General features: G+C 40.6%; 1 protein-coding gene across 2 annotated transcripts; it reads left to right on the top strand.

Moving 5' to 3' along the window:
- Positions 1-7,885: 7,885 nt before the first annotated feature.
- On the top strand, positions 7,886-16,854 carry nr2f6b (nuclear receptor subfamily 2, group F, member 6b). Of its 2 annotated transcripts, none has more exons than XM_063890654.1 (5): positions 7,886-9,720; positions 10,806-10,900; positions 13,143-13,474; positions 14,475-14,721; positions 14,946-16,854. In XM_063890654.1, the coding sequence occupies exons 1-5, from the start codon at positions 9,452-9,454 to the stop codon at positions 15,218-15,220; spliced, it is 1,218 nt and encodes a 405-aa protein (XP_063746724.1). In that variant the 5' UTR covers positions 7,886-9,451; the 3' UTR covers positions 15,221-16,854. The 2 variants fall into 2 exon arrangements, with proteins under 2 accessions (XP_063746724.1, XP_063746723.1); XM_063890653.1 differs by having other exon boundaries at positions 13,140-13,474.
- Positions 16,855-17,615: the final 761 nt, after the last annotated feature.

The following is a 17,615-nucleotide window of genomic DNA, read 5'->3' as shown; positions in this document are numbered from 1 at the left end:
TCTGACTCCTGCCTGAGCTTGCCCTCTCCCGGGCAGAGGTCACTGCAGAGGGCCTGTTCTCGACGCTCCCCCCAAACCTCCAGGTCACCATAGCTATTGTTGTAAAAGCTGCCATTACAGCAGATGATACAATTATCACTGCATCCTATGTCCGCTCTCCCTAAGATCTATGTTAAGCTTCTGAGATCATCAAAGGTATTTTATACGACATGAGTGTTGTAACCCCAAGGTGACAAAGACCCCACTTTATGCCCAAAAGTCCCCTGGTTAGTGATGCATTATAACATACTACAATATAGGATTTATTCATACTGGAGTTCATTTTGACCACTTTATATATTGCAAAATTATGCATTGTATTGATTAATTGTATGATGTTGTTTATATAGATTCATATTAAGCAAAATATAGATGTCAAATAAATGGAAGTCTTTGAAAGAGTAAATGAACAATACAAAGCATGTGAATAGAAAGAAAAAAAACTCACAATGTTACTGAAGTATTAGTGTGTGTGCTTCTGCATCTATCTCAGTGTAACTTTTTCTTGAAGTTGAAATATTTAAGTGAAGCACATCAAAATATTATACTCAAAACCCTTATTGAGTATATAATAGTCTCCCACTTGAACATATTAAACTGATGGAGGTTTTTACTTTTGATATAATGTTATTGAAACATACTTCAAACTGTTGAAACACTAAAACCTTGTTTTAACCTTGACCCAACATGAAAGGTCTAATCTTATCTTGACCACGATAAAAAAAAGATTGCTGGTGTACATGTCTGGTGTAATATGCATTGAAATAAAAAAAAATGAAAGTGCACTAAAGAACAACTGAGATAAGGAAGTCAAATAAGGAATATGAGAACCAACTGATTAAAACATATTTTCTCTAACCGAATAAAGCTTGTATCTCTGGACACATTTTTAAACCCCCACATAACAGCCAGCATTCAAGACTTTATGGGAGTTTTTTCAGTGCCTGGGAAAAATACTCGCACCATTATAAAACAACAACAGAGGCTGTCAATCAGTGTGGGGGGTTGACACACACATACACACATCTAGAAGAAAGGGAGGGGCAGTGACCTAGGGGTTTTAGGTCAACTCATTTACTTCGTGCATCCGTTCCTCATTTTAATAAGTTGTCCCGCTGTAAGCTGTATAAAGAGATCACCGCCTGTGCCCTCTCTTTCTGAAAGCCATTAGCTCACCTGTCACAACCACTTCATATCCCCTCTTATCCCCTCCTCCCCGTTTCATCTCTCTGTTTTCTGCTGTGTGCCACGCTGACCTGATGCCTCTCTCCTGAGCTTTCTGACACCCATCCGCCCGTGGGGAGGTCAGGAGGATGGAAGGCCCAATTGGCATCGAGGAGCGCGAAAGAGATTTGACCTCAATCAAATGGCCGATCACATCCGCTTTGTATTCTTAACACACATCACATCTTGTTGCCAGTGTAACTGAGTCCAATCATGGAGGATTTTCATGCTCGAGCTCCTGCTAAAGGATTACGAGCCTGCTTGTCTAGAGGTCAAGAAAGTTGTTTGTTCAATGTCTGAAATTCATCCTGGATCCTCGGGTCAATTTAATGAGCACCTGGCACACCTACTGGTAAACTAAAGAAGATAGTGTTTAAAAACAATTAAAAGACTGCCTTCTATTGGAATAAGCTCTATTACAAGTACAAACATGGAACAATGGATGAGGTTGTCCTTTAAAAAATCCAAGCTAACTCTTTTAAATAATGGACTCATAATGGACCTTTTTTATATAATTGTAAAACACAAAAGACATCTTTTCATTCAAACCTTTGGGTTAATATAAATAAGGAATACCTCAGTGGAGAAACTTATCAAAAAAAGATGCTTTCTTATCCAATGCAATGACTTTCGAAGTCACTAGATCTGAAGTATGAATTACTTTTTGTAAAGTTACTGTGAGTGAACTATCTACAACATGCAAAACATTGGTTTGCTGTACTGAACCTGATAGCCTGGCAGCTGAATGTAGCTTAGCACATTTCTGTGATGCACCTGACACGACAAGGGCATTGTATGGAGGTCCCAGTTGAGCAGAATATCACAGGCCAACAACAGTCCAGATGATCTAATGAGGTCAGTTTGTGAGCGGTAGATTACAGCTATAAGGTGTTTAGAGGGGAAAGAGGGCCCGGAGGAGTGGCCTCGCCCTAATCCTTTTAAAGCATTTGAGACGTCTTCAGTGAGCTGATTAGGGCTCATTTTCTGCCATCCTAAGCACCTTAGAGGACCTTTAGGCAGTGTCTGCCTTAAACAGAGCAGTGGGCACTAGCAGGGAGCAACAGATTGGACTCAGATTTTTAAGAGATTGAACTTGGTGATCGGGAACAGGACCAACTTGTTATGGCTGCGCAGAGCGTTAGGTTAATACCTGTCTGAAAATATCAGACTTCTTTGTAAATAGCAACAAAGTTTATCTTTTAAATGGGCAATCCGCTGACAACCTATTGATGGTCTGTCAATGGTAATCACTTTAGTCCTGAAGCAATACATTTAGCTAAATGATTGTTACTATTTGATACACATCAGGCTCTTCAACCACTTTCCGCCCATCATTACAAACTATTTGCTGCTCAATCATAGTTCAAGCCATCAGTTTTATTTCAAAATCAAGTTAAGATCCATCATATGTCATGTTGGATATCCATAAAGCTAAGATGGTCATCATGTGAGTAATTATTTTTCAATAAAAAAAAAAAAAGGAATGATGCTCCATTAAATTCCAGGAAAATCTGGAGGTTACAAGTGACCTCAAAGCCGCCCAAAACAAATCAATATTTGGAATATTTAGTATTCAAATTTGAAACAACATTATCAAAGTTGATAGAAGTTCAGTATTTGCAACTGGACTCTGTTGATCTTTCAGTGACACTAGCACACAGTAAACAAGAATGCACTGCCTACATTACTGGTAAAAAAAAAGATGCAGTAATTTATATAGAGAAACGGCACAGGTAGTGGTAAAGGTTCCTTGAAGAGAATGATCTTCCCCTCAGCTCTACTGAGTGTTTCAGCATCTATGAGTTCACTCTCATCCCTCATCAGCCTTGTTTCGTGCTACAGCAGCAAAACAGTATGTGAAGGCAAAACCAAAGCTTACAATCATCAGGTGGCAAGAACATGACTTTAGAAAGATGCTTATGTTGCTCTGTATCTGTTTGAGTAAAGTCTGTTTGCATATTTAAAGTAACACCGTGATACAGCGATGTTTCTCTGTTGCTTTGAAAGTTAACATCTTATAACAAGGTGTCTTCGTGGCAAAGAGCTTTGAGTGTGCCATTTAATTAAGATATTTCTGGTTTGATTTTGGATGTATATCGCATGATGGATAAGCATTCAGAAAGGAAGAAAAGGGGAAAAGGTTGATTATTGAAAAATCGAACAGAATTATTAACATCAGAGTTCAAGCGGATGAGCCAGAGTCCAAACCCATTCAACAATGTGTCTTATCTTTAAAGAAAAAATGTACAGAAAAAGCTCCACTGCCGTAAACATTTGTATTGATTCCTTTACAAGCAATGGGTGGATATCTTTTTGAGAGCAAACAAATGATAGCTGATTTGAATAACAACAACACACACCAAATGAGAAGTTTCCCACAATCCCCAGCAGGTCCTGGGAGGGTACAGGGGAGGGCAGGTATTGATTGGATGCCGTGTGTTGCTCTGGAGTCACCACAGCAGATGTTTTTCTTTGGCATGTTCCACTGCTGTGTGTATTTAAATTGCTCTGTCATTGGCTCGAGGTCAAAGGCCCAAAGATGGAGAGAGTGTTGGGAGTAGGGAGAGCGGGAGAAAGAAGGGGGAGAGGTTGATTTTTTTGTGGCCTCTGGGCCAAAGGGCAGCAGGGGCTAATTAGGAAGGAGTGTGCTCTTACTTGTTCACTCAGAGTTAAAGTTTAACCCCAGTTTTCAAATTCCTATGCACTTCAACTAATGGAGCTCACACTCTCCCAGACCAATAATAAAGCCACCATTTTCATACTCTAACTCATTTTAACGAACTATGGTCACACTAAGTATATGTAGAAAAAAAACGCACAAAATGTCAATGTCAGATTGTACTGTGTGCTTCTGGTATGTATTGGCATGTTCTCTAAAAAGAAGTACAGCAATAAGGGAGTCGTTGCAACAGTCTATTAAATAATGTGTGAACAACTTTTGATACACTGAAACAAGTGTCTTTTGTTCCTCAGGTGAGAAGACAAAAGTGAGTCTTTGTTTACGAGGTCACAGCTGGTTTAACCTGTATGTACATATCCTGTGTGTGTGTGTGTGTGTGTGTGTGTGTGTGTGTGTGTGTGTGTGTGTGTGTGTGTGTGTGTGTGTGTGCGTGTGCGTGTGCGTGTGCGTGCGTGTGCGCGTGTGTGTGTGTGTGTCAGAATAACTTTTATCATCCCGAAGCGGGGAAATTTTCATTTGTACAGCAGAAAGAGCCAAAGACAGCTTAATGTTACACCCAAGATACTAAAATATATATATATATATACAAGAATAACACAGATTACAAAATACACAAAAGTTAAAGTATAGCAGCCAGATATGTATTGCACAGTTGTTAACAGGGCGTGTTATAGCCAGTGTTGTTATATGTGTGGGGGTCTACCGGGGGCCATGATTTTATATGGTTATAGAGTCTGACCTCTGCAGGAAGGAAGGACTTGCGGTATCTCCCCGTGAGACACCGCGGGTGCAGCAGCCTGTCGCTGAAGGAGCTGCACAGGGCGGACAGGGTGTCCTGGAGGGGGTTGGACACATTGTCCAGCAGGGAGGACAGTGTATATATGTGTGTGTGTGTGTGTGTGTGTGTGTGTGTGTGTGTGTGTGTGTGTGTGTGTGTGTGTGTGTGTGTGTGTGTGTGTGTGTGTGTGTGTTAGTGTGTGTATTAGTGTGTTTAGGTGAGTGTGCTGAAGGTTTGGCTGCTTCACTCTGATGGCTCTGGACTCCTGACTGTGTTGAGAATGCACCTTCTGCGCCACAGTCGACTTCACACTGAGAGCCGCTGCATTCCTGACCTGCAGTTCAAAGAGCAAAGAATACACACCCACACACACACACACACACACACACACACACACACACACACACACACGCAAACATTTCAGCACACTTCTATAACTGCTACATCTCAAACATATATAACCGCATTGTTTGTGTACACAAACAGAGGCCTTGCAAACATGTTACACTTCAGTCACACATTTACGCTGCAGAGGATCCGGTGATGAAAGTGTGTGGGGTCAAAAATCTATTATTTATTATTTAGTTTCTTATTTGTTTTCCTTGTTATTGCTTGAATTTTGTTTGTTCGGCTATATTGTAAGTTTCAGATTTAAAATACTGGTTGAAATACTCACTAAATGAATGAAAATGCAAAGTGTTTCTTTAGTAAGTTTTCTTTGAATTACTATTAACCTTAAAATGTTTATATTCCTGTTCTCAGAGAGTTCTTTGTGATTCACTAAGTTGGACAGCACTTTATAAAAACAACAGACTGCAATTAGAATTAGGCTATTGTGAAGTTGTTCTCTTTGAATATGTTGTAGGAGCACATCTTATATTCAAATCTTCACTGCTTTATTAGTGAATATTATCCCCCAAGGTCCGAGCCTTTTCTAATAGACAAGCACAGAGGCTTAAAGGGAAAAACTAATTCAACTTACTGCAGCTTAGTTTGGCCCCGATAACCTCTTAACCAAACAAAAGAACTATCCATGCACAATGAGTCTCGCTGTGACGGATGTGGGTTAAAGTTAGCCTACCTTATGCTCACATTCAGAAAGGCTGAATTAACGTCACTGGCAGGAAATTGCATAAGATAAATCCCTCCCATTCCTGTCAGCCTTGATATAAATGTTTACCTTTCTGTTTTTCGGATATTCATACATCTTCTGAGAGACAAAATGTTTCTTTCAAGAACACTAAGACAAGGTGTCTTGTCACTCTGGGGGAATTTATGTGAAATCATGTGATGAGCAAACACTTTTGGGTGCATAGAAGTTCTTTTAACCAGGCATGCTTGGAAGTGAATACCTCCTCTGTTGTTGTTGTTTTTTCTCCTGCCTCCTGCGCTGTTATTGGAAACCTGCTTACAGGTTGTTTACTTTATCCTCCCTTCACATGTCAATTGAATGACAGACAAGCAAGCCAGAAATTCCACAGGAGCATTGCAAAGACAAAAGATGTTAGGTCTGTAAAACAGGAGCATCATGTGTATGTGACGGTGGCTTTGTTTGAGCCATCTTAAAGGGGTATTTCACCCTATTTTACATTTGCACATCAGTTTGCTCGTCATGACCAGAAAGATAATGTCTTTGAAAACAGCAACCCTGTGTCTTAAGTTAAATACCCAGGCCTATGTACTACTTGTGTGAAAGAACTAACTGTAGTGATGCCAAGATAAAGTGTTATCAACATATTGAAGAAACATCATTTTACATATCTAGCCAGGCCCAAAATATTCATATAAGTAAAATATTTACTGACAATGTATTTCATTAGGTTTCCCACAATATCCACTTGTGGCGACCTAAAGTTTTGGTTTCAAAGAAATCTTGATGTGATTCTGATAAAGCAGCTAGTGTTAGCAGGAGTTAGCTGTCGTTTAGGAAACTGTGAATCACAGATCCAGGCAGAGCAGCTGGAGTTGATCAGAGGAAAAAACAGAAAACATTTTCTCCCAAAATATGATCTAGTATCACTAAGACCAAGCGCTTTACACACTTCCCCAGAGAGCTTGAACTACCCGCTTAACGTTACATAATGAAAGAACAGGTGTTCAGGGCTGGACTGAGACACCATCCCCCTATTTGGAGCCCAGTGTAATACCAAAATGATTTTAAAACTGTTTTTTTAAGGTAACATTAATGTTCTAACAGATAACGCAGTTACAACAGATGATTATGGTTTGAACATCTATATGATTATGGTTTTTAGTTCTGAAAACACAATAATGAGTTGAGAGTCTGTGGTGGGTGGTGAACTCTGGTCTTATTCATGACGGTTGGGTGTGCTGCATGCTCATCCAGTACCCTGAACTCTGCAGCCACACCTCCCACCTCACTGAATAAGGTACACTACTGTACTTCCTGAGCTCCCTTTGAACATTGGCATTGGACATAAATTGTGAAATGCAAAATAGTCCAGAATGGTTGTAGATCCGAAAGTGACACTGAAATCCATGTCAGAATATTTCCTTTTCTGTCTCATCACACTTTCTGGAGATGATTTTCATTTTCTTTTAATATAAACATGATAACTCAACCAGGGCCATCCAGGATGCAGCCGTTCACCAGGATCTCTGGCATCCTTCACGCAGACCTGTGAGTGTGTGTAGCAGGTGTGAAAAGGAGCTGCTGGTGTATCAAATAACCTTTTGACAAGTTGCTCACCAACAACAGGCCTGCCCTCCCTGTTATTATTGGGTCAACAAAGTTGGAGGAATTCTTTGGGATTAGAGTGAAGTGGAGAACATGAGTTTGAGTGCCATGAGCTCGCTGTGTGTCGACCAGAGGCCCCCTCTTTGTTTTACGGCGGTGTTGGGGTTAACTCCCCCTTTGCTCCCAGGATGGCCCGGGGTCAGGGGGGAAACAGGCAGCCAGTGAGGCAGCCAGGCATTCTTTCTGTGTGTGTGTGTGTGTGTGTGTGTGTGTGTGTGTGTGTGTGTGTGTGTGTGTGTGTGTGTGTGTGTGTGTGTGTGTGTGTGTGTGTGTGTGTGTGTGTGTGTGTGTGTGTGTGGCTGCAGCCCACTCTGTGCTCTTTGACACCGCTGGCCTTATAAGGCATCCAGTGCCATGGCAACGGCAGGGCTTGAATAGCAGTGTCAAATCCCTCAGCACACAGACACACGTTCACTCTCCCTAAAGGAGGGAGCGAGGCAGAGACACAGAGAGGGGATTGAGAGGAGCAGGAGAGGAAGCTATCTCTGGACTGCTCTCCACTGCAGCGTCTGGCTTTCACTAAAAGGTCTATGACTGAGTTTTTCCTGCACTTGTTTGCCTAATTTATTCCTGCCGGGACCAGCAGAGAGAAGGCGGAACAGAAGAAAAAAGGGAAAAGGGACCGGCAGAACAGAACGGAGTGCAACAGTACACCCCAACTTGCTGACAGGGAAAGCAGAGAGGTCCTGGCCTCTGTTACTGCTGGATGGACAAGCACGAACAAAACGGGAGAAAACACTCAGCAGCTTTGAGAGGAGGAGATTTCTCAACTCTGCTTTGTTTTGGCTTTTTGTGTGACATTTGAGCCCCAGACACCGCAGACTCTGAAGAGTTGGATGAGCCACAGGAAAACATAATTTCACCACAGAAACAGAAGAGGACTTATTTGGTGCACTTATCCGCTGCAAAGATCACATATTCCAGGAGGGAAAGGGGTGTATTGTCACTTCCTAATGTTGAGGCAGTCTGAGTTGGATCTTTTAGGCTTTTTGTCGGACACACCAAACCAAAATACTTATTACATTTAAAAGCTGAACTGGCTCTGTGTTTATATCCTCTCTTAATACCAAAGAAAGAACCATTACCAATTCTAAAACTCCCCACAATTCATTTTTTTAGATATATGATTGAGCATTTCCAAAGAAAAACACTATCCTATTTTTCCTTTTCATCAGTAGGCTATCACCTCTGCCTCTATAACAGCCCTGACAAGTCAAGAGTGAGTCTGGACTAGAACTGCCTCAGATCAGCAGATAACACCTCTGCAAGGCAGGAACTGGTTGGACTCGTTTATAAGTTGGAGGAGAGGGCAGGGCAGTTCAACCCTGCCTGAAGGAAAGCTGTATTTTATTTTCCTCCCACTTGCTTGTCCTTCTGGGAGAAAGTCGAGCACTGAGAGGGGCAGAGCTTCTTTTTCACTTTGAGAGCGACTCTTGTTTTGTCCCTTGTCACTATGATTAGGAGGTGAGGTGTTTTTCTTTTTACTTCTTCCAGGGGGGGAGACGGAGAGAAAAAGTGGGAGGGAGGAAGAAAGAGAGAAGGAGTCAAAGTGTAATTTATTGTTTTCAGTGAAAAGAGCAAGGCTGCACCCTTTTCTCCTGCCTGAACTCTGAACCACTCAATGTGTGTCTGAAGTTTCTCAGAGTTCGGGAGCCATTGATCGGAGGTCAGGGCAGAGAACACAAGGGTGAAAGACAAGAACAGAGAGCAGAGGGATTAAAGAAGAGAGAGAGAGAAAACCGCACAGGGAAGGACTTCCAGGTCGTAACAACCAGACGGCAAAGGGGGGAAAGGTCAACACAAGAGCGGCCGGGACAATATTTTTATCCCTTTCCTCGATTTTCTTTGGTCAAAACATTCCTGGAGACCTTTTCCTCTGGAATCACTCTTTAGACTTTGAGGCGAGTTGGAAGCCGGGCGACAGGGTGGGTTTGTGTATGATCCACTCACAGGGCGGCGTGTCTCAGAGAATATGGCCATGGTGAGCGGGGGATGGGGCAACCCCAACGGGGACACTAATGGACTGGGGGAGAAGACTTACCTGAGGAGGGAGGAAGAGGAGGGCTCGCCCCAGGCCGGGAGCAGCGATGTGGACGTCGGGGACGAGGACAAGGCCTGCGTAGTGGACTGTGTGGTGTGTGGGGACAAGTCCAGCGGGAAGCATTACGGCGTGTTCACCTGTGAGGGCTGCAAGAGTTTCTTTAAGAGGAGCATCAGACGAAACCTCAACTACTCCTGCAGGTAAGGGCTGCTGAAACAGTTTACATTTAACTTTACATTGATACATGGTCTATAACACACTATAGGGTAGTAAGCAGATATTAATGTTAATGTATGAGTGGTAGTAATATAAAATATAATAAAGTAGTAATAATATAAAATGCGTTTTTATTGAAGGAGTTCTAATGGTTGACATTAGATATTGTACTAACAGGTAACTTATTTTAATATCTGCTTTGTCTTAATGTGTTGGAAATCATTTATTAAATATTTATTTGGAGCTTCTCAAAGGCTAAATGTGTTTTTGTCAAAAGACACAGCAGATTAGTCCATTTCTACTCCAGAGTGATATGCTCCAACCTTGGATATGTCTCACGAAGAGCCTCCGGAGAGAAAAAAATAATAGAAATGAAAGCCCTGAAGGTCAGTCATGTGAGGATGGATTGCCTCAGAAGGTTAACATTCTCATAATTCTCAACAACAGGAACACAATGTTGCAACTCAATTTTCTGCTCTCACTAAGACTACTCTCAGCCACATGTTCCTTCAACATAATATTGCACTAACCCTGAATGAACGGTGTGTTTTTGCCACGTTCAGGACTAAAAAGGTCTTTCTGTGAAATGTTGGCAGACCTCATTCCTGCTGTAAAAGGTAACACAAGGGCGTGTAAGGCCGATGATTTACAAAGGTCACAGCCTTGCTATCTTTTCAGCCAAGCCAGCTCACACTGCACTCACCGGTGGTCAGTGAGGGGGAGAAATGGGGAGATAATGATGTAAATGCAAATGTATTTCCCTTTTAGCTTTTTGAAGTATTTGTGGGAAAAAAACCCTGAACATATACTGCTCTGAAAAAAATTAAGAGACCACTCTCATAAACATGTATGGCAGCCATTCCAGTGTCTGTTGAATTTCAACACAGAGAAATGTTGTCAGTAGTTTATAGAATACAATAACAAATTAAATAAAAATGTAACTCAAAGACATGCCTATAAATAGTAAAACCGGAGACACTGATAATGGTGGTCTCTTAATTTTTTCCGGGTGTTTGTTTTGATCTACTCATTAAGGGTTTCATGTTTTGCTGTTGTTTCCTTTGTTCAGATCAAATCGAGAATGCCAAATTGACCAGCATCACCGCAACCAGTGCCAATACTGTCGTCTGAAGAAATGCTTCCGCGTGGGAATGCGCAAAGAAGGTATCAAAGCGTTGTTATACATGTTCACAGCATGGTGTTGTTGTTTTTTTAACAGACACATGAACTCGTTTTTTCACCCCTAGAGGAGAACATTTTAAGACTCATAGGGTCATTATCACATCTGTCAGCTCATGGTTTTGGTTTTACGGCCTACAAATGAACTGTTTTGGTTCGCTCCTATTAGCCATGTTTTCACAAGCACTGGCAGAAAGAGCAAAGAGAGGGATCTGGTAAACCCTCTATACAGCACCTGGAAAACAGCAGACAGAAACGGTTTGAGATAAGCTGGTGAACAGAGTGGAGCATTTAACAGCTAGGAGATAAATAGGAGTAGATGGAGACCCAAACAGAGCTAAACATTGTGAAGACTAGTTACACTAATGTTGTTTCATAACTGCTGGATGGGTAAATAAGCAACTGTTGCTAGGCCATTTACTATATCAATTCAAAGTTAATAACACTGTAGGTCATTTGATTTGTTAGCAGCTTGTTGTTCTGCCCCAAAGTGGCCCAAAAAGTTACATAAGTTCAAAAGTGCAAATATAAAGTAATTATTATTAAAATAAACTCTTTTTTTGTAGAATGGTCCATGGTCCAAAGTTATTATAATTAATCAATTTAATTTTGTAGTTGTGCAAGGTAGAACACATTTCATTTATTATTGCATGTTATGTGATTAGTTTTTTCTTTGACAATGTATTATATTTACTTTATTATTAATATATTATTATTAATATATAATATATTGATCTTCAAAGCAACTGCAGCTGTCAAGCAAATGTAGTGCAAAGCAAAAATAAAAGTATCAATTTTCCACTGAAATTAAAATATAAAGGTGCCTTAAATAGGAACACACAAGTGCTGTACAAGTATCTCAAATTATACCTGCTTTTAATACATTACTTTGATTAAATGTATGTCGTTACTTTCCAGCACTGAGGTTTAAACTATTCATATCCTGTCCTTTAAAACCAACAAACCTGATTAATGTAAAAACACCCCTCAGCGAAGCACGCATACATAAATATCAGAATGGGTCATCTGCAGAGAAAACGCTAACTTCAACAGAAACAGCATCTGACATTTACCAGCGATCCAAGCACAATATTTATACTGTCAACCGAAGCATGTTTTCACCCCAGAGCTCGACTCCCTGCAGCTGTTGAGCTTCAGTGAGGGGGAGGTAACCCTGTTTGATTTGCATAACAGAACAAACCATCAGTTAACACGTTCACACTGCTCCAGCCTCTGTGATGTCTGTGTGTGTCTTTATATTTATACACTCATTTAATTACAGAAATGATTTGCTTAATTTCTCTCAGTTGATTAGTTGTAATAAGAGATGATTCCCAGTTCCCTTGGAGTAATTATTTTCATTCCAGCAATCCTACCCTCATTATCACATCACAAACTATTTTAAAAGCATTTGTAATTGTATTCTACTCGCCTATAACCACACTTGTATTTCAATCAGCGTCAGAGGACACCACGAGACACTGTCCCATACATCCCTGCACTGAGGGTGACACTGTGCCAGGGGTTATATTGAGCCTGGTTATTAATGAACCGTGCTGACCGCGGCCGTGACGCAGGCTGCACTGTTTCCACATTACCTTGAAACGTCTGTTTTACCTTTAGCCCAGTAAAGGAAGCTCATGCTCATTGCTTTAAAGGCACAATGATAAATATTTTCTTTAACCATAATGTATATCCCTCTCAATCATCATTTATGACCCACTAGAAGTGCCTTTGTCTCTGCACTCACTCTGGTTTTTCTTATTTTGATGTGTTCATTTTCTGGGTGTCTATAAAAGCACCCAGGTGCCAGATGATTAACATGAATCTCAGATTAAGATTTTCAGAAAATTTGATATAGGTTTTTTTTTAATTGGTTGAGAATGCTAAATTGAGCTAAATTAATTACATAAAAACCTTGTTTGACTGCTGAATAGAGAGCTTTGACTGATGAATAAACCTTTTGGTTATGTTATTTTAGAAACATAAGTCAATTTGTTACAACCTTGAAACAACCATTGAAACATAAAACTGTAATTTACTGAGTGATTGAATCAAAAGAGAACCACAAAACACTTTAAAGATGGGGGCTTTTTGCTCAGAGAGCACACATACATCCACCAAAGCTGCACACTCCATTACATCTAATATTTATTTATAATAAAGGATTCAGAACCTGGAGCTAACCTTAATTGTGTTGCTTCTCCTCCCTCTCTTTTTGCAGCAGTCCAGAGGGGTCGAATCCCTCCATCTCACTCAGGTATCAGTCCCAACTCCCTGGCAGGTGGGGCTGGAGGAGCAGGGCCGGGTCACATTGGGGCGGACTATTTCAACGGACAGCAGGTGTCAGAGCTCATCTCCCAGCTCCTCCGGGCTGAGCCGTACCCCAGCAGTCGATACGTGACACCGTACGGTCAGCCACAGATGCAGGCATCTGCGAGCGGAGCCTCCGTCATGGGCATTGACAGCATCTGTGAGCTGGCCGCCCGGCTCCTCTTCAGCACCATCGAGTGGGCCAGAAACATCCCATACTTCCCAGAACTACCGGTCTCAGAGCAGGTGAGTCAGCAGCACATAAAGTACATAGGGACTTCCTCTTTTTCTTTATTTGCTTTGTTTTGTAAAACAGGTTTTAGTTTAAGTCAAGAGTAGGCCTACAGATTCAGGAGCAAATGTTAAAGCTTGAACATCAGAACCCAACATTTTAATATAAAACTAGCCAATCTTTTCAGCCTGACATTAAACCATAAAACTAGCCCAAAGTTCAAATGTCATACCCACCCATGTGATCTTTATAGACTTCTCTATTTTCCCTTATATGAAGTCAGAAGCCTTTTTCTTTTTTTACATAAATATTGTTTACTCACTTCTGTGGTCTAGTGTCTCAACTTTATACAAACTGCTGTCAATGGTTTGGTGCATTATTGTTATTTAACTCATAAGGGCGGAAAGCTTGACTAACTATCCAAACCGTTAGCTAGCTTTGTTTACATCACCAATGTAAATGCATACATTGATGCAAACCAGAGTTCAATGTATTTCACATGTAATATACACATATTACATATCTGTCAAGAAGGAAGATCAGTGAATCATTTCAAATCTCTCTCCAGCTGGTAAACGGCCAACCAGTTGTGGACTGTTAAGTGCCATATTTAGTGCATAAAATAGTGGCATTGTCTCCTCTTACTGCAGAATGTCAATTTGAAAACAGTACTGTAGGATACCACTCACAACAATGATTTCCCTGTATGTAAATACAAATGTTAACATATGGTTTTCTGGTTTGCGTCCCATAAATACTGCTTTCCAGTCAAAGTTTGAGGTTGGACCGTCCAAGATGTTCCTTTAAGTGCATACATCTCAGCAGTCTAATACAAGTATAATACTTTTTTGAATGAATTTGTCCTCATTTCATAAGTAGGAACCCTGGCTTTGAGCAGCCTTCCATTACCCTTTTTCAATTTAAAGTTCAAAAGTGTTTTGGTTTCTAGTTATCTTAAAGTTGTCCTATCTTGTCACCTTACTCACCATGACTGTATTTCAACCAACTCTGCAGGTGGCTCTGCTGAGGTTGAGCTGGAGCGAGCTCTTCATCCTGAACGCAGCTCAGTCTGCTCTGCCTCTACATATGGCTCCTCTACTGGCAGCTGCCGGGTTCCACTCCTCTCCCATGTCTGCTGAGCGCGTGGTGTCCTTCATGGATCAGGTCAGGGTTTTCCAGGACCAGGTGGATAAGCTGAACCGACTGCAAGTGGACTCCGCCGAGTACAGCTGCCTCAAAGCCATTGCACTCTTTTCACCTGGTAAGTCAATTTTTGTGACAAGGTTATCTGAGGGATGTTAGCTGATGTAACTGGATGTCTTTGCTGTAATCGGATCCCAGGTGTCTTTTTAAAAGGCCAAAACATATAACATATTTAAATGTACAGACAGGTAAATAAGCCATATGTCTACTTAATGTGAGAACAGAGCAAACAGACAATAGTGCTAATAAAAGTGTGCTAATCTTTCCTTCTCTGCCTCACAGACGCATGTGGGCTGACTGACCCAGCCCATGTGGAGTCCCTGCAGGAGAAGGCCCAGGTTGCCCTAACAGAGTACGAGAGGTTGCAGTACCCAAACCAGCCCCAGCGCTTTGGCCGATTACTGCTGCGCCTTCCAGCTCTGCGTGCCGTGCCTGCAAACCTCATCTCCCAGCTCTTCTTCATGCGGCTGGTGGGCAAGACCCCCATCGAGACGCTGATCCGAGACATGCAGCTATCAGGGAGCTCCATCAGCTGGCCCTACATACCGGGACAGTGAGCCCTTGTGACTCCAGAATGAGACAGACTGAGATGAGATTGGGAGGATTCAGAGTTCACAAAGATTACATACAAAGGACAAACTGAATGTTATGAATACAAACTTTTAAGGTCTTTGCTTGTGAATGTAAAGGTCAGCTTTTTCCACATTATCTCTGTAAAGTTTGGTGAAAGTCAAACCAAAAAGCTGCTTACAGAGAACAAAAAATGTGTAATTATCCTTTACCACATATTTTATATATCTATACATATATATATATATATGTTTGCAGCACTTGTCAGTTTTGATCTGGCCTCCGTCTGATCTCTCTGTTTTATTCTGGATAAAAACACAAGGCTTTTAGTGAAATGCAGACTCTAACATGAGGCCATGTGCCTGTACTACCTCATCCGATATCACCCCTAAGGAGAGACTCAGTTTGAATCCAGGCTCTGTTGGCCCTCTGCTCTGTTTAATAAAAGCCAAGATGAAACCATAGTGACTTTTACAGGCAGAGCTTCATATCTGAGACATGTCACACAGTTCAAGTTGTGTCAGGTTTTTTTTTTAAGTGGGCAGACTTTGTTACCAAATGTGTTTGTAAAAACCGCAGTTTCGACTTTCTACAGCATTAAAATAAAGAAGAGGCACGGGCATTGTTTTGTATATTTTACTATACTTTAAAATATTGTATATACTTAAAGAAATAGTTCAACATTTTGAGAAAATGATTTAATTTCTTGCAGAATTAGAGAGGATCGATTGCACTTACGTATCTCTATGATAAATATTATGCTACAGCCAGAAGCTAGATAGCTTATGATATATCTGGTACAGTTAGCCTGGCTCTGTTGGTAACAAATGAACCCCTCCAACCCCCTGAAGCTCTGTAATTAACATGTTAGAAAAATGATAATGAGAATTGGTGAGTTAAGTCATTATTCTTTGAGGAGATTCAACAAATGATCGTTAACTGAATTAGTGAGCTTACCATTTGTTGACTTTAGCTCCATGTTTACCTTTCTCTCTGCAAGAAAGTAAATAACCATGTTTTACCTAAATGTTGACCTATTCCTCTATTATAATTTATTATACCTTAATGTTGTATGTCGCCACAAGAAGTGGAGGTGAATGTATTCATACACACCCTGGCTCCTGACACAGTCACGTCTCTCTTTATTACATTACCTCATGTTTCATACAGCAAAGACAAATATTATATATTCATGTGCTAAAGATAAATAGAAAGGGATCAATGCATCTTCATCACAGAGATTATAAACACAAATAACCCCCTACTTGTCTGTCCTTCAGACTTGGCCAACATATATTTGAAAATGTTCTGAGATGTTATGCTTAACGTAAGAAGAAAGCCAGTTTTACAAAAGTCTTTTTCATTTCTTTCTAAGTTGTGGTCTACTTTGAAAGCAGTGTTTTTAAAGATGGCTAAAGTGGACAGAGGTTACTTCAGTTAATTATTATGCTTGTACAAGGTACTTGTTTCGTAAGTGTTGTAAAGGTTATGGTGTTTGTTGGTACTGATATAAAGGGTACTAAGTAGTCACATTCATGGGAGTTGTTGGCATGAAGTGCAGCTCAATGTGACAATTGTTTTGCCAAATTAATGACTGAAATAAAAGAGTTTTTGGTATGAATTTTTGTATTACACCTCGAAAAAAGGTATGAGGGGGTATGAGGGATCAGGATCCCTGATGCTGTCAAACCTCATTAACAGCTCCTCCTGCTGTCCTTGAAACACTTTGTGTTATTTACACCTTGTGTGGAAGACTCGAGTATCTGAGACACGAAAAAAACTGAACACATTGGTTAAAATCAGATACGATTTTTTAAAAAGTGATTATTTGATTTGTCTAATCGAGTATTAAAGCTAAATTTTGGCTCCAAACTTTCAATATGGGGAGCTTATGCTTTTCTGTTTTTTTTAATAATTAAAATAATTATCAATTAAAACTCAAAAACCAACAAAAGATTACATTTATTATTAGTTGAAGCTCCATTTTCTGATTTTACAAGGGAATTGTGATTTTAGAATCCAATATCACAAATCAAAAATGGTTTTAAGGGGCTTTCCAATCTGTACAGCACACCACACCCTCTGCCCTCCTACCCTCGATTGGGATAAGGACAGTGATACCAGCCTGCCAGGTGGATTAAAAAAAAAAGTGAACAGAGGAGCCAGCTGATCAAAATGTTAAGAAATTACAGATGAAAGTGAAACAGCTACAAAAAGTAAAAGGATATAAAGTCATAGAAGTCTTCCATTCCACTTTCTCTTGTGTATGTGAACAGTTAGCAGCATTCCATAGATAAGCACCATTTTTGTTTTACAAAGAAATAAGTAGAGTGAGGAAAGAATACAGCATTTGCTTGTTCTGAACAGCTCTGGTAGAAGTTT

This window comes from Eleginops maclovinus, chromosome 9 (assembly GCF_036324505.1).
Source record: "Eleginops maclovinus isolate JMC-PN-2008 ecotype Puerto Natales chromosome 9, JC_Emac_rtc_rv5, whole genome shotgun sequence".
NCBI classification, from domain to species: Eukaryota; Metazoa; Chordata; class Actinopteri; order Perciformes; family Eleginopidae; genus Eleginops; species Eleginops maclovinus.
This window is presented reverse-complemented; position numbering and strand designations above follow the sequence as displayed.

Bases quoted from the DNA above. Each gene is read 5' to 3' on its own strand.
- nr2f6b (XM_063890653.1), top strand. From the start codon at position 9,452: ATGGCCATGGTGAGCGGGGGATGGGGCAACCCCAACGGGGACACTAAT. The intron at 9,721-10,805 runs GTAAGGGCTGCT...TCCTTTGTTCAG, and splicing joins AACCTCAACTACTCCTGCAG to ATCAAATCGAGAATGCCAAA. The intron at 13,475-14,474 runs GTGAGTCAGCAG...CCAACTCTGCAG, and splicing joins AACTACCGGTCTCAGAGCAG to GTGGCTCTGCTGAGGTTGAG.